Source organism: Odocoileus virginianus, chromosome 1, assembly GCF_023699985.2.
Source record: "Odocoileus virginianus isolate 20LAN1187 ecotype Illinois chromosome 1, Ovbor_1.2, whole genome shotgun sequence".
NCBI lineage: Eukaryota > Metazoa > Chordata > Mammalia > Artiodactyla > Cervidae > Odocoileus > Odocoileus virginianus.
In genome coordinates this window covers 63,690,315-63,714,127 of record NC_069674.1, presented here as the reverse complement: position 1 = coordinate 63,714,127, position 23,813 = coordinate 63,690,315, and the positions used below count along the sequence as shown (strand labels likewise).

Here is a 23,813-nt window from a genome sequence, read left to right as displayed (position 1 = left end):
GCATATAGGTAAATTTAAATACTGAGAAAATACTGTCGAGAGAGTGTGTAATTTCCTTGGTTCTGTCTTGCCGCAACAAAGATTTGAAACAGTGGACCAGTGTTGTGTTACAGCTTGGTTACAGCTTGGAGTTTTATTCAGCAAACAAGTTCAGTTCAGTTCAGTCACTCAGTCATGTCCCACTCTTTGTGACCCCATGGACTGCAGCATACAGGGCCTCCCTGTCTATCACCAACTCCCAGGGTTTACTCAAATTCATATCCATTGAGTCAGTGATGCCATCCAACTATTTCATCCTCTTTTGTTCCCTTCTCCTTCCTTCAATCTTTCCTAGCATCAGGGTCTTTTCAAATGAGTCAGTTAGTCCTTCCAATGAATATTCAGGACCAATTTCCTTTAGAATGGTCTGGTTGGATCTCCTTGTAGTCCAAGAGACTCTCAAGAGTCTTCTCTAATACCACAGTTCAAAAGCATCAATTCTTCAGTGCTCAGCTTTCTTTATAGTCCAACTCTCACATCCATACATGACTACTGGAAAAACCATATCCTTGGATAGTACAACCGCAAGGCTTGAGGGCCTGCCGACCTCAAAGGAGAGGCCTCAATCTGTCTTGGCTTCCTCTTTTTATACATTTTGTTTCCTCCCTGCTGAACCCGCCCTATGCAAAGTGGGCTAGCCAGGAAGGGGGCGTGTTTGTTTCACCTAAGGTTCTCACTCCGATTTTCTTTTGTTCCATTTTCCCAGGCTTTTATCTTTCTTTGTCTTTTAGCCACCACCGTTTTGGACTCCTCTTTCCTATTCTAACTACCTAACAATACTAAATGGAAGCAAACACAAATCACATTGAGTTCTCTCTTTTTTTTTATGCTTAAAGTCCATTTAAAATGCCTGGTTCAGCTCATCATTTCATCATGATGCCATATAAGAAATCAAACTAACTGCTATGAAATTGAGGGATCTACCTACCTTGACTGTTTAATAATTGGCTTATAATAGCCCTACTAAAATCATCCTTCTAGCTTTGATTAAAGAGAGGAAAAGTCTTAGAACAAACACTGACATAATCAAGGAGTAATATAGTTAGAAAGTGTGAGAAGGGATGTAAAAAATACTTGGCTTTTTTTTTTCATCTAGGTAGATTTATATCATTATAAAATTAATGATAATAGCAATCCTAGCTAATCCAAGATTGGGATTGTTTAATAGCAGGCTTAAGCATAGCAATTTTTCAGAAAAATTTGGGTCAAGGTGTGAGCCAGATTACTACATTATATCTAGTTGAGAGAAGTAGAATATTTAGATATGTGGACAGTGACTATGTTTCCTCCTATTCAAGTGAAACAAAATTCTGATCACCCTTTAGGAAGATGGAAACTCCATGAATCTCATTCAGTGTGTGACCAACTCTCAGAAAACCTAATAAGACAACAAAATGTAATATAGTATGATTTAATATAATGTCATATATACCTGAGTTATTTGGCATTTCATAGTATACTAGTATACTATGTATATACTTATATATATATGTGATATACTTAAGCAGCATATGAGAACATTTTAACAAATAATTTAATTTTTTATTTTAGTTATAATGAAATGATAAAGAATAGAAATGATAGTAGTGCCTAAATAATACCATGAATTTAGAAGGAGATACACACAGTAGAACTTCTTTTTTTTTTTTTTTTCTTAAGTTAATGTAAATATTTGGGAGGAGTCCTTTACAAAAGCCCTTTGTTTTGTAACCAATCCATCTGGCTTAGTCAGAGCTCCATTATTTAACAAAGGAAACTCTCTTTCCTTTTGGCCCTTTCCCTAGTAAATAAACTATTTACCAGGAGTTGCTTTTACCTGGGGGAAATTTATGTCTACAGCCACTCCCTGTGAGGCAATGATGCTTAATCATAAAATATTTCACTCTTAAAAACTGCGTATCAGTTCATATCGGCCATTTATTAAGTAGTCTGGTTTTCACAGAGAACTTCGTTTTACTTACATATTGAGGTTTTTTTCTTTTTCTTTTTTTTAAAACCAATTCCAGAGAAAATTTGGGACTATAACATCAGCTTTTATACATACTGGAGGATAGGTTTAATTCTGCACTGCTGACTTTTCTGTCAATTAATTTACCTTACTTCAGGGGGAATGTGAATGTGTTTTAAAGCTAGTATTGTTCCGGAGTGCAAGATCACTCTGCTTGCCACAGGACAGGCCAATGAAACCGAGAGATGAGGTGTTGAGGCAAGGAAGAGACTTTAATTGGGGAGCTGGCAGACCAAGAAGATGGCAGGCTAGTGCCTCAAAGTAACCATCTTGTAGGAGTCTGGATGCCAGCTTCTTTTGTACAGTTAGAGGAAAATCAATGAGGAGCTAAAGTCAAAAGGTAGAATAGAGAGGGCGAGGCAGTGGGGAAGTAAAGTGCAAGGGTCTTCAGTCTTGCAAAACATCTCCAAAGGAATGGTCAGCCTTTGGAAAGGGCGTATTAACCTCTTCTATCTGCAGGTTGGTAGGGACAAATTATTTATCTGAGCTGAACAAAGATACTTTAGCTTACAGTCAAGTGGAGGGAAAGGGTCCTCTGAGGCAAGCTATTAAGAATCATTATAATCATATCCCTTGTGACTCAGCAGGTAAAGAATCCCCTTGCAATGTGGGAGACCTGGGTTTGATCCCTGGGTTGGAAAGAATCCCTGGAGAAGGGAAAGGCTACCCACTCCAGTATTCTGGCCTGGAGAATATTTTTTCCTGGGCTTCCCTGATAGCTCAGTTGGTAAAGAATCTGCCTGCAATGCAGGAGACCCCAGTTTGATTCCTGGGTTGGGAAGATCCACTGGAGAAGGGATAGGTTACCCACTCCAGTATTCTTGGGCTTTCCTTGTGGCTCAGCTGGTAAAGAATCTGCCCGCAATGCGGGAGACCTGGGTTCAGTCCCTGGGTTAGAAAGATCCTCTGGAGAAAGGAAAGGCTACCCACTCCAGTATTCTGGCCTGGAGAATTCACAAAGAGTCGGACATGACTCAGTGACTTTCATAATAACAAAAGCAAGTCAACATTTTCCAACATGGAGTCAGAATTGGCTTCCTCCCTGCAATAGTATGGGGGGGGGGGGTTATAGGTATGGGACAGACTGTAGAAACTTTCAGAGGGCCAAGTAATCTCTCTTTCAATTTATTCTTTCCTCTGACCGAGAACTACTTTATTTTCACCTCTCTCTATGTCTTACTCAAGTTAGTGACTAGGATCCTGCTACTGAGAAGGACCTGCAGCATCCAGGTACAAACCTGAATCTCAGGTCCAATTCCAGATTTACTGAGACAGAATCCACTTTTTAACAAGATATCCAGGTTATTCATGTGCTCATTAAACTTTGAAAAACAGTGGTCCAGGGGAAACTTGAAAATGCTTATTTTCTCAATGTGTTTTAAAAGGCAGAAGTTGGGCAGCGAGACACACATTGGTGAGTATGTGGGTGTGTATGAGATTGGGCCAGTGAAGCTGGTGGCCTTGGCTTGTGATATCAGGCTGGCTCTGTTGCTTGGTGGCTCTGTCTTTCAGTGGGTACCATATTGTTGGACTTGGCCAGTCACATGCTACTTGGTTCTGATTTCACCATTCTGTTCCAGCTGCTTGTGTATGTGAAGGTGCTCAACCAGGTGGGATATGAGCCTCTAACTCCAGCAATAGGATAGATACTTTTGGGCAGCAAGTATGTCAGCTTCCTGGTCTGTTTTGTTATGCTCAGCACATTGTGAATATCTATGGGAAGCATAGGTTGTTCACAGGCTTAACTCCAAGATTGTTCAGAAATCCTTGGAACTGTGGTCCATGATAAAGTTTTACAGAATTATGAGAAGTGTAACAAGATTGAGGAGTCAGGATCTGGAAACACAGAGAAAGAAGTTTCATCTTCCTTTGACAGAGTTATTAAGGAGACAACTTGAGAGATGATGGTGCATTGTGCTATTGCTCTCATCACACGTCCCTTTCACAGGATCACTCTGAGATCTATGGTACAGTTCATCAGGAGAGAGTCCAAGTACTATGGATTTTGTGGCTCCATAGTAATTGTCTGCCAGGAAGAGGGCATCCTAGGATTTTTTGCAGATCTTATTCCTCACCTCCGAGGTGACATCATTTCTTTGTGGCTCTGTAACTCACTGGTCTACCTCATCAGTGTCCATGTGTTGGACAGTGGACTTTCCACCATGAATGAAATGAAGAGTTGGTTTCTAGTTGTCACATGATTTTTTTTCCAGTATGTTTACATATTCCTTTATGCTTGTCTCTAGTCTTATGACTGTCAACAGCTGTGGAATTGCTCATGGATGCCCTCCTTACCCCCTAATATATACTTCTTATTTATATGGCTGATGCATGCTACAAAAAAGGGGAAATATTAGTCAAGAAATAACATGTCTTTTCCAGAAGTTCCCCTTTGGGAAGACTTATTGCTGTGATCCAAGAATGTTAATTTGAAGATGTGGGGCAAGGGCAGTGGCATTTCTATAGTCCCAGATGCACAGAAATATGGAAGAGAGTATTGATTTCTATAAAGTATGGCATATTTTTTTTAATAATCAGTCAATCTTGAGAAAATGGATAAAAATGGCAGACATTATGTCAGCAAATAAACTAAAAAGCACCCCCCCAAAAAATGTCCTCTCCTGAGTAAGAACCACGAATGAAAAAAACCTTCAAAAATAGGTACATAGAAGAGCCTGTACATCAAAATGGAAAGAGCAATAGAAAGGCATCCTGGATGACTTCACAGGGAATCCCAACTCTGAAAAGGAAGTGACATACTGTTAGGGAAATATTTGTAAGCAAATTGAAGGAAACATCATTTAAGGGGGAACCCAACAGGCTACATTTGCCAAGTTGCTTGCAGGGAACTGGCAGTTCTTTCCATTTCTATAAACTGAAGGCTTCTTGGAATGTGAAATCAAGAATTATAAACTGGGCAGCAGCCAAGATGAGGTTTTTTGTTGTTGTTGTTGGTTTTATTTTTTTCCTGCTTGTTTGTTTATGGTTTTTGCTACAAAAAGAGTTGAACTGTTTTAAGTTCTCCCACTTTGTGCTAAGTCGCTTAGTCGTGTCCAACTCTTTGTGACCCTATGGACTGTAGCCCACCAGGCTCCCCTGTCCATGGGATTCTCCAGGCAGAATACTGGAGTGGGTTGCCATGCCCTCCTCCTGGGGGTCTTCCCAAACCAGGGATCAAATCCGTGTCTCTTATCAAACCTTGCATTGGCAGATGGCTTCTTTACTGCTAGCACCACCTGGGAAGCCAAAGTTCTTCCATTAGCCAGACCCAAAAGGTATTGACTGTGACAAGAGGTGAGGCAGACCAATCTTTAACTTTTATCAGAAGACAGAGCCGTTTCTTAGGGAAGGCTTCAAGGAGCCCAAACACATCCTGCACTAGAAGTGTGTCATGCTGGGCCAACTTCATAGAAGATTTTAATATTGGGAGGACTTTCCCTTTCCAATTCTGAATTTCTTCAACTCTCAGAATCATGAAATCATGAAAATCTTTATGTGAATCCCTAGTTAGTCATGCATGATAGAGACTGCCTGTATCTGATCTGCCTCATCATTCCCAAAGTTCTTTCAGGAAAAACGTTTTAAGATCTTCTTTTTGCCATTTCCCCTTGATGAATATATTTAGGATCACAATTCTTTTTGTGTGTCTACTCCAGTGAAAGTATCACTTAGGATGACTTCACTTAGACTTTCTCTCAGAATAAAGATAGTTAAATAAAGGAATTTTTGTACAATATTTTTCATCTTTTAGATGGGTCTTTAATCACCTTTCGACTTAATAATGCCAACAACTCTGTCTCTTTTTCAGGGGTCTGTTTTCAAATTTATAATCATCATAGGATCTTCCTCTTGTCTAAATAAAAAATATATAAATAATTCAGTTAATTGCTCACTTGTCTTTTCTACATGATGAAAAAAGTTTTTTGGTGTTTTATTTCCAATGCTTTGATCATGGCCCTCCCTCACCCCTTCTGCCCTTTTTATGGCCCCTTCATGCAGAGGATCCCATGAAATTGATTGACTATGCTAGATGCTCTGAGGTGATTTTAATTTAGTTTATATTATCAAACCCCAAATAATGTGTGCTCTTCCTGTGACTGCCTCAACAAGGTCATATCTAAACTGGAAAGGAAGGCTTGCTTGTATCTTATGCTTCTTTTTTATATATTCCAGTGACTTTTATATATTCTGTGATGTTCCATATTGCTGCCTATTTTGATATTGACTTTGTGAGGAAATATGTGTGTAATCTTAATCAGTGATTAAGTGCCTGAACTCCAGCATCAGATTCTCTTGGTTTAAATTTTGACTTCCATGTGATCTTAGAAAAATTGTTCAACTTAAGCGCATCAGTTTTCTCATCTGAAAAATGATAACAGAACTCATATTATAGAGTTGTTGCGCAAATTAAATAAATGCCCATGATTGCATGCTCAGTCACTTCCATGAAATTCTCTGAGCAAGAATACTGGAGGAGGTTGCCATGTTCTCCCCCAGGGGATCTTCCTGACCCAGGGATTGGACCCACATCTCTTCCATCTCCTGCACTGGCAGGGGGATTTATTACCAGTGAGCCATCTGAGAAAGGGTTAGTCGCTCAGTTGTATCTGACTCTGTGATCCCATGGACTGTAGTCTGCAAGCCGTCTGGGAAGCCCCAAATAAACTTTGAGCAGGTAATAAATGCTCAACAAATGAACTATTATTTGTACCAGAAATCAGAATTCTCCCACTGTTGTAATTTATGAAGGATTCCAAGCAGTTTCCTTCTCAGTAAAAGAAACATGTTATCCTTGCCACCTGCCTCCCTGGGAAATGGTGTTTATCCCTGCAGCTTTCCAAATGTCTCCTTGTTTCACTGTCCCAGTTAGCTGAGCCAGCCCTTGGCTGGAACTTATATGCGATTCAGTTAGAGGCAGATCCTGCCTCCTGCCCTTCTCTCCCCTTTTGTTACTGGCAGGTGCTTGATGACAAGTTACTCAGAGGCAGGGAGAGAAAAGAATGCTCCAAAGATGACCTGTAGCTCCTATCTCTTCCTGGTCCGTTTGTGTCTGGGAGAAATATTTGCCCTTGGTTACATGCTCTTTCCCACTATGAGTCATGTCTCTTCCTTTCTCTCTTCATTCTCCACCCCTACCTTTTCCTATAATGGCAAAACGACTTCTCCAGCTGTGCAGCCAAGCCAAATGACCAAACACGTCCAAGTGCAGGCGGATAGGTGTCTGTCCTATTTTTGGATAAATGTTGAAGTGGTGTCCTCTGATTTCTGTGACTGCTGCCTGGTCTTCTTTGCCACAGATACACAGCAACAGTCAAAAGCGCAGAGAGGTGAGGTGGAAGAGAGACAGATGGTCACAAATTGTAGTACAGTTTTCATTTTAGCTTTTGCCATTGTCTTTAGGGCACAGGGCTCTAGGAGAGCCCCCATGCCCCCTACCAGGGCGCTTTTCATTTAACAAGACATAAGTAACTTTCCTTTATGGTCTTAGCTGACTTCAGCTCCTTCCACTCAGTTCAGTTTCCTTTGACCTGATTCCATTGACTAGAGGTTTGAACAGAGGTTTCCAAAACAAATCAGTGAAGGGTGAAGATTGTGTCATTGGAACCTCCTGTTTTCCCTTTTCTGTTTTGATTTTCTCTTTGGTGGCGTGTCTTTTAATCAGTGTTGGATGCTCTCAAGTGGCACCCCACTCAAGGCCCTCCTGCTCCGGTCCCTAACATAGTTTTCAGCATTCTTTTTTTCAGATCATCCATTCACATTGAAGTAATGGATGTCTACTAATAGACTGAAATGTTACCTCACCCACAGCTACCTTTCATTTAAAGAAGCATCACAGTGTAAGGTTTCAGAGGTGGCAGTTCAGATATAGTTTGAAGAAAGAAGCTGAAGAGTGGGTACAGAAATGATTTAAAAATACAACAGGGTGCATTCTTTTGCTTTGGGGGTTAACAGGGAGGAGAAATTGGGAAGATTAGATATGGAAGCCCAAATTATTTTTATTCCTAAGAAGTATAACCTGAATATCTAGTATATCCTTATACTTTGTTCCATCCTGCTTCAGATCCTTCTCTTGTCCTCCCTATATACATATATACCTTGAAGGAAGGAAATATACCAAATCCTGATCTATGATAAGTTGCAGTAATAGTCTTAATTTTTAATCGCAGCACTACCTATTTTTTATCTTAAAGTAATATGTAACCATGTAAAAATTCTTTAAACTCTTGTTATCTTAAGTAAACATTCAAAAATGATAAGATTGCAAGCTACAGAAACCAAGCTATTATTCATGTGATTTCTCCACTATGCTATTTAATTTGTCCTGGATTCAAATGAGACATTGTATGAGACTGTGTTTTCTAAAATGTAAAATTCTATAAAAATATTATTTTAGTATTATAAATTCCAAAATGGGAAACAGGGTAGTAAAAGAAATAGCAACTTTCTAAAACGCCAGAGAGAATTGTTCCTAACCAGTTTCTATGTATTAATACTAGCATTTCCTACCCCTGAACATGTGAAAATAAATTTCAGATAAGAGAATTGAGAGTAGACAGGCATATACCCTGAAGGATGAAATATACTTGATGCACTTTACATATATTTTAATTTTCCTAACTTAATAACTTATGAGTGAGAAAAATGGTGAGAAGGAACATCTTATTAGGATCAGTACTTTTCAAACTCCTCACTCAAATGAAGAAAATCATGATGGCAAAATGTGATTTTCACTCCAGCTCAGCAGTCATCTCAAATTTTCAATTATTTTTTCATGTAGCCATTCATTCAGAAAATATTGATTGAACCTATTAAGTGCTTGGCACCATTTTAGAATCCCAGAAAACAATAATGAAGTCACATTTTGGTTCTCAGAGACCTAACCAGCAGTCTAATGGGGGTTAGTCAGCAGTTTTACCGTGCGGCAAGTGATAATAGGGGTACTTACAAGATTTTACATGAAAACATAGAAAAGGCATTACTGTGAAGGAGTTTTGGAAACAAGTTGGGTTAGCACAGGCTGAGGGGAAGAGTGAGGCTGCCATGGAGACAGGAGAGGGCTGGGCACTTCAGTGAGTGCTTCAGAAGAGAGTTGCTGAAGACCATGTGTGGATAGTGAAGGCCTTGTGAACATTGCTGAAGAGTTTGGATTTTATTATAAAGGCAATGACATGTAATTGGTAATTTACACAGGGGAGGGGCATGGAGTCTTGATGAGATCACTTCTTTTTTGAAGGGGAACATGGATTGGAAAAGATCATATTGAAACTGGGAGTGAGACCAGTTAGGAGGCTATAGCAACTAGACAGGCAAAAAAAGATGGCAATGATCATGGTGGTATAGCAGTGATTTTAGAAAAAAAAAACAATCTACAAATAAAATAAATTGTAATTAATTTAAAACATAGAGTGATATATTATTTGGGGGGAAACTTCACAGTGATGGAGATAGAATTGTTATAAATCTAGGAATTCCTGTCATGAAAATCAAAGTCTCAGTCAACTTAACTGTGCATTAATTCCTGTATTTATAGTATGCCAGTCCTTTTGTTAGAAAATTCATGATTTTAAAAATTGATTTAAAAAAATTTCTGAACAGCAAGATTGTATATACATAGCCAAACTTCGTTCTACGGAAGTCACAGAAAACAAGAAGATGGGAAACTCCTAAGAGATCCTTGAGTCCAATCCTCTCATTAAAGGTAGGAAACTGAGACCTTGAGATTAAACCACTTGCAGGAGGTGACATACCTCAGTAATGGCAGTGCTGAGAAAGGCAACCAGATGCTTGACCTGGAGGGGAGGGCTCTTTTCACTTAAGTCCAACAGTTTCCCAAGAAAATTATTTAAGTAAATTCATGGGATGTAGACAACTACTGAAAAGAGGGACTTTTAAGTTCTCCACATCTTTAAAGAGCATTTCACAAAGCCAAACACATACTTTATTATTGGAGGTAGGTCGTTTTTCCAGATTAACTCCCAACAAGAAAATCTATGCCAATATCAGCAGCTACTCTTCACATACTAACTTTCCAAAAATAATTTTGGACTCTGGTCTGGTACTAGTATCCAAATACATGTGATTTATATTGTTTTCCTTTCTTATTTAAAAAATTGAAAACAGAAATATGACTTTATTTAGGATTAGCAAGAGACTATTTCATGAAGAATATGAAGTATAGTTGGTTTAAGAACATGCTATTCTATCATATTCATCAAATGATAGAAAAATTTATAGGGAACCTCTTAAGTGCTGGGAAAATAAAAAATTAAATTGCCAATCATGTAATTTTTCACAAATATATTCCTGAATAAGCAATAACTCATGTGTGTTTACCTATTATAAGTTTTTAATAAGGAAAAATTAGTTTTAAAAGGTTCTTTATTGATGAACTTGATATGTAATAAAAGCAATAAACACATTTTATAAGTTTTAAAAAGTTTATTATAGATACTGGGAAAGTCGACCATCACCCACCTCTTCCCCACTCACAAATAAAAGAACCAACATATTTGTACATGAAACCTAGATCCACTTGGTACAAAATTTCAGTCTCTGAAATAAAATAGTTAATGACAAATCTCAATAAAAAGTTATTTTGAAAATGATCAATGCTATTCAGAAATAAGGAAATCATATAGTCTACTTGTTACAAGTTAATAGGTTTTTTATATATGTAGGTTTTTTATATGTAGGTTTTTTTTTACTATGTATGTATATTTTGGCTTTAAAAATTGCCAATTTGAAAAAACTTGCTATTTGAAAAGATAGAAGCCATGATTTATTTAAATAGATATTTTATTAATCAAATACTTTTGCTCAAATGACATATCCAAATACTTTTTAAAAACATCTTAAATATAAGGTATAACTATAAAGTCATGAGACTGATTGACCTTTTTGACTAACATAGTAACATCCATATTGTCAAATGAGTAGTAATGCTTTAATGATCATGAGTGTTTTCTAATAATGACCTAAGACAGTTTTGAAAAAAATCTCTTTTGTAGCTACCTTCAAAAGGATATAAGCTTCATAATTTAATCATTCATTTGTTCTTGGTTCCCCAGTAGAATTCCAGTTCAATCATCCTTTGTATTCACCAGTCTTAGAAACTTGGGAAAATAAAATTAATTTTCATTGAATGAGGAGTTGTCATCTATGAAACTATTCAAAGGAATGTTAATCCAAGTTCTGATAGTAATTCTGAAATTTGAGCATTGACACACTTTTAGGATGTGTAAATTATAGTTAACCACTCACATTATAGACATCTTTTGTATAGGCCTATCATTTTAGAACAGAGATTTTTAAAACAACAGTGACTCATAACACTGAAATAGGACTCTACAGTTCAAAAATAATAAGAATAATTTTATACTGTGCAGTAAGACTCATATTAGATAATATTTTGAAAGTTTGTAGCTATTACTTTTTAATTTATATATACATAGTTCAGTAGCATGGACCCAATAAGTTAACAACTTTGCTGAAGTTAATACATGAATTATTGTAGCTGAAATTGTACTTAAGTATTAGAAATAGCCATTATTATAAAGTGTTATTTAATAGCACCAATATTACTTGAAGGTAAAGAGAAACATTAATAAGAATGCAGAATACAGGATTAATTTTTAACTACAAGACAGAAATAATCTCTTAGATGAAATATCAATTAGGTTTGTATTAAGATCACAGCCAGATAAACATTAACCATGAAACATTTAAGGATTTCGCTTGGAAAAGTAAGAAAGAAAAGCCTTGTATATCTCTCTTTTACATTCAATTACCAAAGAAGATGCATATGCATATGTAATCTAGACAGTGCCATCTCACCAATGAAGTTCCTTATGGAAGATACATTTACTCCTTCTATATATTAGTACTACAAGATAGCAAATATAAAGAGTGCTTTAAAGCAATCTGATTAGGGCAACATGTACAATAACTACAAAATATACAGTAAATTGAAACATCTTGTTAAATATACCTGTAAGTTAACAATACCCTATTTAAAGGAACATGTCTTCATGAATCTATTTTCACATTTATTTGAGAGCCCCTATCATCACTTTTGTTACTGTAGTTTCTAGGATCTTTGTATTATCTTATCTCTAAGTATCCCTATGACTTTATCTGCAAAGGTTTTAAAAAGTATTACTTCCAGAGTAAAAAAATAGGAAATTCCATATTTTTATAAGCAGTTGTACACAAAACTATTGTAGTGTTTGAGAGAAATGTCCCTTGATCATTACAGATTCATCATAAAATGCATACCTTTGTACTAAAGAAAAAACTGCCTGCCTTTAAAATTAATTGTTGCCTACTGAATAATTCTGGTTATAAAGTTAGATATGAAATCCTTGGCTTTTAATTAGAAAAGCATTATTTGAAAAGATCTGCCAATAAACATTCTACATGTGGTTGCCCATCTTAATAGCTTTCTTAATTTGAACAGTTTGGGAATTAACAGAACAGTAGTGCTTTTATGTTATAAAAACAAGTATTACAGTATCCAGATCTCTGGACCTGGGGCCCAAGTATTCAATCGTGGCTCAGTTGCAGGCTGACAGAAGAGAAGCTGCGTCCTACACTCGTACACAATGGGGCAATGACAACATCTGTCATACTCTTCCATATTGTCTGCACTGAAGGCAGGACCATTAGGCAGGTCTTTACAAAAGGCATTATAATCCTGGAATGGAGGAAGAGAGATATGTAAGGATTACTGGAGTTCCCAAATAAGGCCTCTGACTCTTGCGCATGCATGAAAAGATACAACAGTGGTCCAATTCACCTAAGCCAGGTTGAGCATTTGAAACAAATGAACAGTGACCTACATTGTGATAAGATACACAAAAATATATTTAAAAAAATAAACAGTCATGTACGTGATCAACGCCAATATTATTTCTATTGGTAGCAGGTGATTTAAAATAGTAAAGCAAAATTAAACAAAATAGTAAATTTATTTACTTGATCTCTGGCCCTAAATATTAACCTGCCTAAATCTTCATATTTCTCTGAAGTTCCACTTCCTGGTAGCTTTTCCTGTTGTCTTCCCTCCCCGTTGGATCACAATAGGTTGGATACTCTGTTTTTTGTGTTTCTGAAGTACTGAAACAAATTTCTTAATTCTCAAATTTACCAAAAGATATCATAAATAGATGATTATGTTTCTCTTTCATATTAGAATGTAAGCTTTTAAGCGAGGACATCCTTTACCCTTGGTAAACATTTGAACTGAAGTGAATTTAACATTCTCTTATGCTTTATATTATTAATTTTTCATGGTAATTACACACACTGAAAAGGGTTGTGTAGTGTAGCTAAAAGAGTCCTGCAATTATGTCAGAATTCTTAGACAAGAAGAACTCGAATATCCTGAATTTATTTTTTCTGTATGCCTTTTCTTAAAGTAACTACATATTTTCATATTCCTCAGGTTGGTTGAGTTTTTCAGTAATCCTCTGAATAATGTTCTTTGTCATTGTCGTGCTTTTTGGGCACAAAAGTATTTGTGAACTCTCAGGCATTGCTGGAGGGCTTTAATAGAATTTTTATTATTACTTGGGTGAGCACAAAGAAGTAAGGTTGATTTTCTTGGTTTCCTATTAAACAGTGACTTAAATAAAGGTCTGTTGTATTTAGCCGAAAATGAAGAGGAGATCAAGCATTTGTCTGATTTTGAGATATTTTTAAACTACTGAATTATTCATATGGACTTTCAACAAAAATTATATCTTGTGTTTTTTCCCCAAGTGCTAAAGATTTGAAGCAATTTTTTTTTAAAAAGAAAATTAATTACTAGGTGTTTTAGAGCTAAATGGTTGAATAGAAACCTGAGTGATGGTAACTTTTGACTTTTTATCCCATTATGTTTCTCACTTGATGTGTGGCTTTGGGCAATTCCCTCCAAATTAATGTAAGAACAGGAAATCTTAGAGATCAGCTATCAGGCTTACCACTTACTATGAATCTCTGACATGTCCATATGATGCTGCCATTATAATGAACAATAAATAGAACTCTTTTGAAGTCAGAATATATAATAAAAACAATTATGACAAAATAATCTCAAATTGACTTGTTTAGATTGGAATGCTTCTTAACCAAATTCACTTTCCTCAGTATATAATGCATTTTCCATTCTTTCTTAGGCTGAGAAATTTTCTAACCTCTAGTGCCTTAGGTCTCCATGTCCCAAGAGGGAATTTAGCACAGGACAAAAGTGTAGTTGCCCACATTTGAGGACTCAGTTCATAGGATTTTAACTTCATTTTCTTCAAGTTGTTCTCTCACTTTGGATCAGAGGATCCAGTGATTATTTGACAACAAACTTAAATTGTGTTCTAACATCCCAGCTGGTTCCCTTTCTGAAACTCCAGGCGATCTGGAGTGACCCACAATTTCGTTCAGGCTCAGTGTCAGCCTGAACAGTGTCAGCCTCAGTCATTTCTTAAACACATTTTATAATTAGCAAAATGATATATTCATCCATTGGACAATAAATCCCTGAGAACTGGGACTTTTGTTTAGCTTTGTATTTATAGTGTCACGCAGACTGCCTTGTCACAGCAGTTAGCTGTATTAAAACCTCCTGGGAAATGAGACTGTTACTACTGCATTTATATCAGTTAGATTATATATTTGAATTACATTCAAGCAAAAGTAAAAGGCAGAGTAAAATGTATCAAGTTACAGTTCTTTGATATGATCCACTTATGACCCGCGGTTGTCAAATGGCACGCAGATTCAAACCCGTCTCTGATATGAACTCAAACCAATTCACCTGTTCCTAACGTCCTATACTTCTGGCCTAGGGTCCAACATCATCAGACTGAGTTGTGAGTGCTTTGTTGTTGTTTGTTTAAATAATCTAAAGTCAGATCTGTTGTGACCACGGAGTGTGGTTCAAAGAGCTTTTAACTGCATATTTTCATAGCCTTGACCACCAAAAAATAAGGTTTTAAAATAAGTTAGCTGGGAGAAGGCGAGGGTGGGATGTTTCAAGAGAACAGCATTGAAACATATATATTATCTAGGGTGAAACAGATAACCAGCCCAGGTTGGGTACATGAGACAAGTGCTCGGGCCTAGTGCACTGGGAAGACCCAGAGGGATCGGGTGGAGAGGGAGGTGGGAGGGGGGACTGGGATGGGGAATACATGTAAATCCATGGCTAATTCATTTCAATGTATAACAAAAACTACTGTAATGATGTAAAGTAATTAGCCTCCAACTAATAAAAAAAAAAAAAAGAAAAAAAAAAAAAAGAAAGACAGACCAAAAAATAAAATAAAATAAAATAAAATAAGTTAGCTCTTCTATGAGACCTTTCCTTGATCTGGTCTTATTGTGTCACAGGAATGTAATCCATTAATAATAAACCTATTTTATCAAGGTATAAACTAACTTCTAAACATTTTTGTTTGAAGTCACTCCTCTACTTGCAATCACAGCTGCCTGATGACAGATGTATGACAGTTAAATATTAATGTCCCAATATGAAAGTAATTTGAAAAATAAGTTGAAGTTAAATAATACAGTTTCTGTGGTTGGAAAAAAGTGGTTTGATGATTCTCTGCTGGAAGCACTACACCAAAAACATCTCCCATTCTCAGAAGAGCCAGGTGTAGAGAAGCATCATTTGGTTAATTGTAGTTTTACTTATATCTTTCTACCATTTGGTAAATAAAAACCCTTTTGTTATCAATTATTCACAAGTGCTTTAGGAAAGCCTAGCTTTGTTGACTGACAGTCTGTATTTCCAAATAGTTCCATAGCCAGCATTTCATAATATATGATGTGGTCACTCAGTTTTTCACATTTTGGAAAGTGAGAAAATGGACATAGAGGTTACATGACTGGTTTTATTCAAAAGATGTGCTGATTTGTGCTAATACCTAAATATGACCTGATTGTAAATCTGGCCTTTGAGGAGCTGTTCATGTAAAAAAGGCAAAGAATTTCATTCCTCTTAGTAGTCTTTTGACACTTCCAATATAGTTTGTTTACAGCTTTTAATACTCAAATTAAATTGATGTTATTTTTAACCTCATAAATTGTTAATTTTAATCTCATAATTTTTAATCTCATAAATTGAGTGAACTTCAATTTATCCTTTAAAAGTCTTTTAAACTCTTTTCTTTCTACACAGCCTTCTCTGTGTTTCCCTCCTCCACAGATTTAGCTGTTTCCCTCAGCAGCCACCTCTGTACCTAGCCAGTTGCCCTGATGTGCTGTGAGTAAGCTGAAGGCAGATCTTGCATCGTATTCATCCTGGGCCCAGTACCCAGCGCAAACTCAGTACTCAATAAATTTTCTTAGTTGAACTAACCAGCTAGCTAACTGACAAATTAATTCAGATGGTAAAGTCAAATGTAGAACAATTTCATAACTTCTAACAATGAGCACAACATGTATTAGGGTGTGGTATTACCATATAAAATGATTAAGAAAAAGATATGGCGGCATCAAGGGTTATGTATTTCTCCAGGACTGCCCTAAAAGACAGGATTCACAATTGTTGCCATACCAGGGATAATCTGAATGCTCTTCCTCTCAGAATAAAGTGGACATCTTTTAAAACAACAATAACACAACTTATAGGTCAAATGTGACATTTCCCTAAAAATTTTTTAATGCTTAAAAATGTTCTCTGAAGCTTTATGATGCATTTTTGTGTGAAGAAAGTTACTCAAAACATCCTAAAATGTCCAATAGGTTTCTATATTTATTTTCCCTTTAATGCTCTAGATGCCACTTCTATCGGGGTTTCAGAGGTGAAAAAGTAACTTGGAAGCCTTCTCATTTTCATTATCTGTAGTTTGAATTTTCATTCATTTGTGCTGGGAGCCTATACACCTTAATTGCACACACCTTGCATCTTCTCTGGTCCTATCCTTGCCATTTGCCAGTGGCAGGCCTGGAGCAACCCCTCCATATCACTGCTTAACCAGGTCTGACATCCCTCTGCAAGGATACTGTCCCTGGCATTCTGTTCAGAGATCACTTTTGTTTTACCCCAAACACGGGTGGTGACTGAATGAAAGGTAATAAAAGAAGTAAGAGCCTTGCCCAGAACCAGAGGCATAAGTCAAAACAGGGCCCTAGGAGGGTGCAGCCTGTGGCAGGAAGCATGGCCTCCAGATCTCTTCCTCCACAATCAGCTGGGCCTTAGCAACTTAATGGAAAATCACACCTGAGGACAGAGGGACATGCCTTCTTCTGTTTTTAACTCCTAACCCTACCTACAAATCGAAGCACACTGCCTTTTCAGGTCTCCCAGTTGCTGCTACTAGGTTGGGAAATGATGCACATTCTTCTGCCCAGCTGGAAGAAGGGGAGGGCAGGGGGCAGGTGGCAAAGAACATTCCGACGTCTCAGAAAGCTGGCCCATCCCAGTGTGCCCCTTCTCACCAGATATGCAGACAGCTGAGGGTGGCAAAGAGAATTCCCGCAGCGAAAGCCAAGGGAATAGCCAGGAACACCGTCAGGAACTTGTAGATCACGTATTTGCTCATTTCAAAGAGAGCATGGCTGCAGATCCACACTTTGTCAAAGGAGTGCGTAGACACTGGTTCTGCAATCACATCCTCGAATCCCACCTGCGGAGACAAGACTCGGGGATCCTGAACTGTCACCCAACCTGCCTCACCAGGGACCAGGAGTACTCAAGAAAGACAGGCTTGACTGGGATGCCCCACCTTCTCTTAGGGTCACGGTGCGAGAACAGGAATTTGGTAAAAAAAATTCCTGGTTACGCAGGCGGCCCCGCGGCGAGGATCTGGGCCCCAGACCCTGCGGGGCTGACCCAGTGGCAAGTGTGGGAGTTGGGGTCGGAGCAGGGTAGAGGAGGCACCCTCATCCTAGGCCTTGGCGGGGGCCCTGGGACGCCCTCAAACCCAGGGGAGGGCCCGCCCTGGGCTTCACCTTGAGATGCGAGTTGAGCCGGTGGGGATCTCGGTCGCTGCCTGGGTCCACGAACTTGTCGGGGTCTGCGTAATCGACACTGCTGTGGCGGCTGTAGGAGTCGTCGTCCATGAAGAGCTGGACATCCGCCTTCTCGGTCTCCAGCCCCATCGCGGCGCTTGATGAGCGGTGGATGCAGCCGGGCTGGTGCGGCGCGGCTCCCGGCCCGCGCGGCTTCCCCTTCCCGTCGCGCCCGGCCCCGCCCCGCCTCGCCTCGCCCCGCGCGGCCCGGGCGGCGGCTGCTTCCCACTGCTGGCTCCTGTTACCCGGCCCGCGCGACCCTAGTCCCGCCCCGCGGCCGGGCGAAGGGGCGGGGGCCGAACGCAGCCGGCTAGGTGGCTCCGGTCCCGCACAACCCGCCGCCTCTTCCTGGCTGGGTCCCAGTCCACGGCCACGAAAGGGATCGGGGTGGGGGTGGTGTCCCAATCAGGCAGATCCCGGCCTGCTCAGGTGGGCGAAGCGTCTCTCGGGGATGAGGACCCGAATCCCGCCCACAGAAGGGCTGGAAGGATTTTGGGGTCACGTTGTACGACACTCAGAACTGGGTGCCTAAGAGCCAGCGTGTTGACGAGAAAATAGACACACTGGAGGGAGGCAGCTTGGCGGTTAAGAGCGTAGGGGTATCGAGTAGGAAGGTCTTTCTTAACTTGCACTCTGCCGTTTACCTGTGTGCTCTGGAGCAAGGTACCGAGCTTCTTGGAACCTCAGCTGCCTCCTTGTAAAATGGGAGCCGGGTCAGAGCTGCCTGCTTCACAGCGTTGTTGCGTGAGAATGAAATGAGGCAACCCAAGTAAAACTCTTAAGGGGTCCCTACACGGAGTCCACTTTCATTCAGCTTTGTTACTGCTGCACCATGAGATAAGAAGCCATAACACACCTGATTGCCAGGCGCCCCTGAAAGTGCCAGGGGACCTTGCCAGTGCTCCAGCTATTCAGTTATCCCAGGCCCATAGAGTAGGTAAGTCTGCTGGCGGCCACATCTGAATACGGAATTGGGCACCTAAGCCTCCTGCCCCTACAGGTGTGCACCTTCAGACCAAGAAGGGAGATCTGATTTCTCTCTCTCTCTCTCTCTCCCAATTATAACTTACTTTTCCTTTGGATCAGATCCTGTTGAAAGATTTCAGATTTCTCTAAGATGCACTCACATCTTCACTACCTTGCAAGAACCATGTAAACAAACCATTATCATAAAGCCACATTGCAGTAGATGAACCAGCCTGTGAACTACTCACACAAATGCTTTTGGAAGGGAGGCGCTTGCATGTTCATAAAGGATTTAAGATATGAGACGAGGAAAAGTACTTAGTGAAAATTTGCCAAAAGCAAAAAATGGGTCCCAGACTTGAGGGGGTGCCTGCAAGCTTGCTCAGAGCACAAGACTCAGTAGGCATCTGATAGGCATTGCTGAATACAGTGCATTTGGAACTCAGCACATCAAATCCCCTTGTGTGAACTGAATTTGAAGAATTACTTCTGAAAGAAAAAGACTATTTTTTAAAACAAAATTTACAAAAAAACAGCAGAATCGATCTGCATTGGAAAAATACTCTGGAGCCAAAACTCAATAGTCTAATAATTAAATTAAAAACTTACCTACAGGGCTTCCCTGGTGGCTCAGACAGTACAGAATCTGTCCGTGATGCGGGAGACCCAGGTTCGATCCCTGGTTGGGAAGATCTCCTCGTGAAGGGAATGGCTACCCACTCTAATATTCTTGCCTGGAAAATCCCATGGACAAAGGAGCCTAGCGGGTTACAGTCCATGGGGTCACAAAAAGTCAGACCGGACTGAGCACCTAACACACTGCTGCATATGGATGGCAGTGCTATCACACCGTAGAGTGTTACATGGTTGAATCTCTTGCAGTCTGTGCCCCTTCTCTCCTAGAGGTGGTTCTGCTCTCTCATTCCCTTATTTTTTTACTTTCTTTCCCAATTTTATCGATGTTCAATTAATTCCAGAATGATAGCTTAAACATTCTTCTTATTGGGTTTTCTATACTTCTCGACCTCCTCCATTCACCAAAACAGACTTGACTCTGAGAGTTGGGATTTTTCTCAAATTGTTGCTGAACAACTGTTTATCGAAGTGAATAGTAAATGTTATAGAAAACGTTAATCCTTAAGGAAATCCATTATATCAATTACCAGGAAAAGGAAGAGCTTACAGCGCAATAATGTTTTGTACAAATTTATTTACCTCAAACTTAAAATTCCAGATTTCAAGATGTTTCATCTAAAGAAAAAAGTCATTCCCATCATGCTAGAGAGGACTTAGGCAGTGGCTGGACATCTTGCATTAAGACTTCTTTCCTTATCCTTCCTTGTCCTCTGGTCACATTTACATGTCCAGTGGGACTAGTAAGACATTTTGCAATAGTTATCACAATTGATTCATTTTTTTTTTCAGTTGGCAAGGATAGGAGGCCAAAAGGAAGGTGAAATTAACATGGCTTTATTGGAATAGCTTAGGTTATAGATTTACTTGTAAAATGATAGTTATCTATGACGAACTGTCTCTAAAATTTAAGCTAAATGAAAACCCATCTAGATTCATCTAGATATGTTGTATTTAATGTGGAATTTAAAAGAGAGTAATTCATTTGTCTATTTGTTTGCAAATATTTACCGAGTACCTCCCCCATGATTTGGATTTGTTCAGAGTTATTATTTTTTAATTGAAGTATTTTGATTTACGGTGTTGTGTTGGTTTCAGAGGTATAGCACAGTGACTCAAATACCTTTTCAGATTTTTTTCCCTTATAGGTTATTGCAGAATATTGAGTATAGCTCCCTGTGCTATACAGTAGATCCTTGTGGGTTATCTATTTCATGTATAGTAGTGTGTATATGTTAAGCCTGTTCTCCTAATTTATCCTTCCCCTACCTCTTCCTCTTTGGTAACCAAAAATTTGTTTTCTATGAAAGGTCTGTTTCTGTTTTGTATTTATTTTAGTCCATTTGTGTCTTTTTACTTCAGATTCCACATGTAAGTGATATCATATATTTGTCTTTATCTGACATAGTATGATAATTTTTAGGTCCATCCATGTTGCTGCAAATGACGTTATTTCATCCTTTTTTAAGGCTGAATAATACTCCATTATATATATATATCTATATATATCTCACACATCACATCTTTTTCATATATATGTTACATATTAAATAAATATAAATATATATATAATATATATATATTATATATCTCTCATCTTTTTAATCCATACGTCTGTCAGTGGACATTTAGGTTGCTTCCATGTCTTGGCTATTGTAAATAGTTCTGCAATGAAGGTTCTTATTTTAATGAAATTCTTGTCCATTTTACCATTTTAATGCACACCATTTTTTGAGAGGAGCTATAAAAGTGATTTTGTTTATCCTTTTAGTAAATGCTTAGATGTTAGCTACTGGTGTTCTCAAGAAGTTTAAACTGGAGTGATTACCACAGCAAATAGTATCCTGTTTTCCTCTAACTGGGAGATCTACCAGGAAAGAGATACCACAGCAAATAGTATCCTGTTTCCTCTAGCTGGGACTTCTACCGGGAAAGAGAGGAGGTGGGTAGGGGCTAAATGGCTGAGCACACTCTTGGATCTCCCAAGCCACAGAGTTACTTTCCAATAAATTCTCTTTAATTTTTAAAAATAGCCCTATAACCCAAGGAAGTAAAAATTTTTATAATGAATCCCATATCAGTACATTTATTTTCTGTTATCAAAGGCGACATGACAAGAGGGCTGATTTTCCAATGGTTGTGGATACATTTGAAGAGTAACAACTTGATAACGGATTAGTATTTATGGGTAGCATAGTTTATAATCATTTTGTTTTTCACCTTCCTCAGAATAGTGTCTAAGAAAGAAGGTTATTTTTCTAGTTCCTTGAAAATTGTATGTGAATACTTTTATAAATAAAAATATATATTTTTTTCTCTTTAGTTTTTTCATTTTTTCCAGATCACTTTATGTGTCTTTTTTCCCCCTCTGTATAGCTTACATACAGCTTTAGACAGGGTTTGTTCAAATGACCTTTGTGCAAATTATTATTTAATGAAAATAATGACTTCTTGATTTCACTATTATCACTTAATAATATTTAAAGCAGTTGGGTTAGGCAAGGCTTCTCAACCTTGACACTATTTATATTTTGGACCAGATTATTCTTTGTTGTGGAGGGCTGTCCTGTGCACTGCAGATTATTTATCAGCGTCCTTGGCCTCTACCCACTAGATGCCAGTGGTACTTCCCAGTCATGCCAAATGTCCTCTGGGGAAAAAATCACCTTTTACCCTCCTTTATGGGCTGAGAACCATTGTATAAGATATTGCTGAAACAGTTCTTCATGTGAATGAGAAAAATTAAGCTCCAGCTGTTCATTTACAAACCCATGCTTAAATCTCAGAATTGTAATACCAATTTTTCAGAAACTCCAGGGATTTTTAAAATTAAACTTAAGGACATGTATTTGCCCTGTACAATTTTCAGAACTCATTATCAATAATTAAATTACAGATTTTCAGTATAGTGTTGGCATTATTTGAAAGATGTACATATATCTCATTAAAAGAACAAAAAGAAGCAACTGCTAGGCCCTGTATACCTTGTAGCCTTCTACACTTTCCTTACAAAAGCCAGGACTCTTTGAATGATTATAGCTGGAAAAATGAGAATTGGAGACTTCTTGATTCCATCTTAAGACTAAAATTTAGTAATTTTTTACATTCTTCAGCAAATGAATAACTTTTGCAAGTTTTAGGTGACCTTAACTGAAAGTCCATGGATTTGTTAGTGGAAGAGTTAGGTGGTTGTTTACCAAGTTCTTTAAGCATCCCTTCCTAGATTTGCTTGCTGGCAGCAAGGCAAAGTTTGAGAAATTTGCAAAGACCTGCAATATTTTTCACTAGCCATTCTCTTTGTGCATAGTGGGATTTGCACAAACTTCCTTGCATAACTTCCTGCCCCTACTCCATCTTTATTCATGTATCTTTTCATCTTCTCCCCTCTCCATCCCTACCCTCCAATCATCCTTTCCCCAATACATAGGACAGCCTCACAACAAAAAAGTTTAAAGAAATAGATTTTAAAAATGTCTGTTATTAAAATTATTCAGTAATCAACTTTTGTGGACTGAAGCCAGAGAGTTGTATAACATTTAATGAAAGCTTGTTCATTTTTTTTCTTACCTATCATTTGTTTCTTTGTTCACATTTTGGGTAAAATTAGCTTGTACCAGTGAACTGGGAAATTTTTAGTTTAATATTAAGACACAGTATCTTGTTTGTAATTGATGCCAGCTTAATTTTCTGTCTGTTTCAAATAGTACCTCCTCTGGCCTGGAACCTCTTTTCATACACAAGAATTTCCGGAATTAACTTTTGTTTGAGAATACTTAGTTATTAGAAATAAATGAAGAAGAAGGTATACCCTTGAAAAGTCTGTATTCATGATTAGAGCTGATAGGATAGGTCATTCCATTCTCATTAAAAACAATGCATGACAATTAATTTTAGATTTATTTTATCCTGTTTTCCATAAGTAAAGGATGTTCCTGTTTAAACTTTTGAGTATCCCATTGATTTCTGAAATACCATATTGTATAAATATGACATTTCCCAGGACTTTTATATTTTATCTTTCCAGAACATGAAATAGGCACTAAGTGTTAGTGAACACTAACTTTCAAATTAAACTCTTATTAAGTACAATTTCCCCTACATTCAAGTGGAACATATTTCTGCAAAGCTGCAGAGTTAAATGTTTATCAAATACCAACTGAACTGTGCATGAAAA

General features: G+C 38.2%; 1 protein-coding gene, 1 long non-coding RNA gene and 1 pseudogene across 3 annotated transcripts in view; 2 read left to right on the top strand and 1 right to left on the bottom strand.

Annotated features, from left to right (window-relative positions):
* Positions 1 to 23,813, top strand: part of LOC139036760 (uncharacterized) — a 234,377-nt gene that overhangs the window by 167,979 nt on the left and 42,585 nt on the right. The gene's annotated exons all lie outside the window — the stretch shown is intronic.
* LOC110125432 (mitochondrial carrier homolog 2 pseudogene) lies at positions 4,012 to 4,480 on the top strand (annotated as a pseudogene).
* On the bottom strand, positions 10,467 to 18,554 carry CAV2 (caveolin 2). 2 transcript variants are annotated; one of them, XM_020874475.2, is made up of 3 exons: positions 17,981 to 18,509; positions 17,468 to 17,655; positions 10,467 to 12,740 (listed from the first exon to the last, which is right to left on the bottom strand). In XM_020874475.2, exons 1-3 carry the CDS (start codon positions 18,128 to 18,130, stop codon positions 12,590 to 12,592), a joined length of 489 nt encoding a protein of 162 aa, XP_020730134.1. In that variant the 5' UTR covers positions 18,131 to 18,509; the 3' UTR covers positions 10,467 to 12,589. The 2 variants fall into 2 exon arrangements, with proteins under 2 accessions (XP_020730134.1, XP_020730136.1); XM_020874477.2 differs by lacking the exon at positions 17,468 to 17,655 and having other exon boundaries at positions 17,981 to 18,554.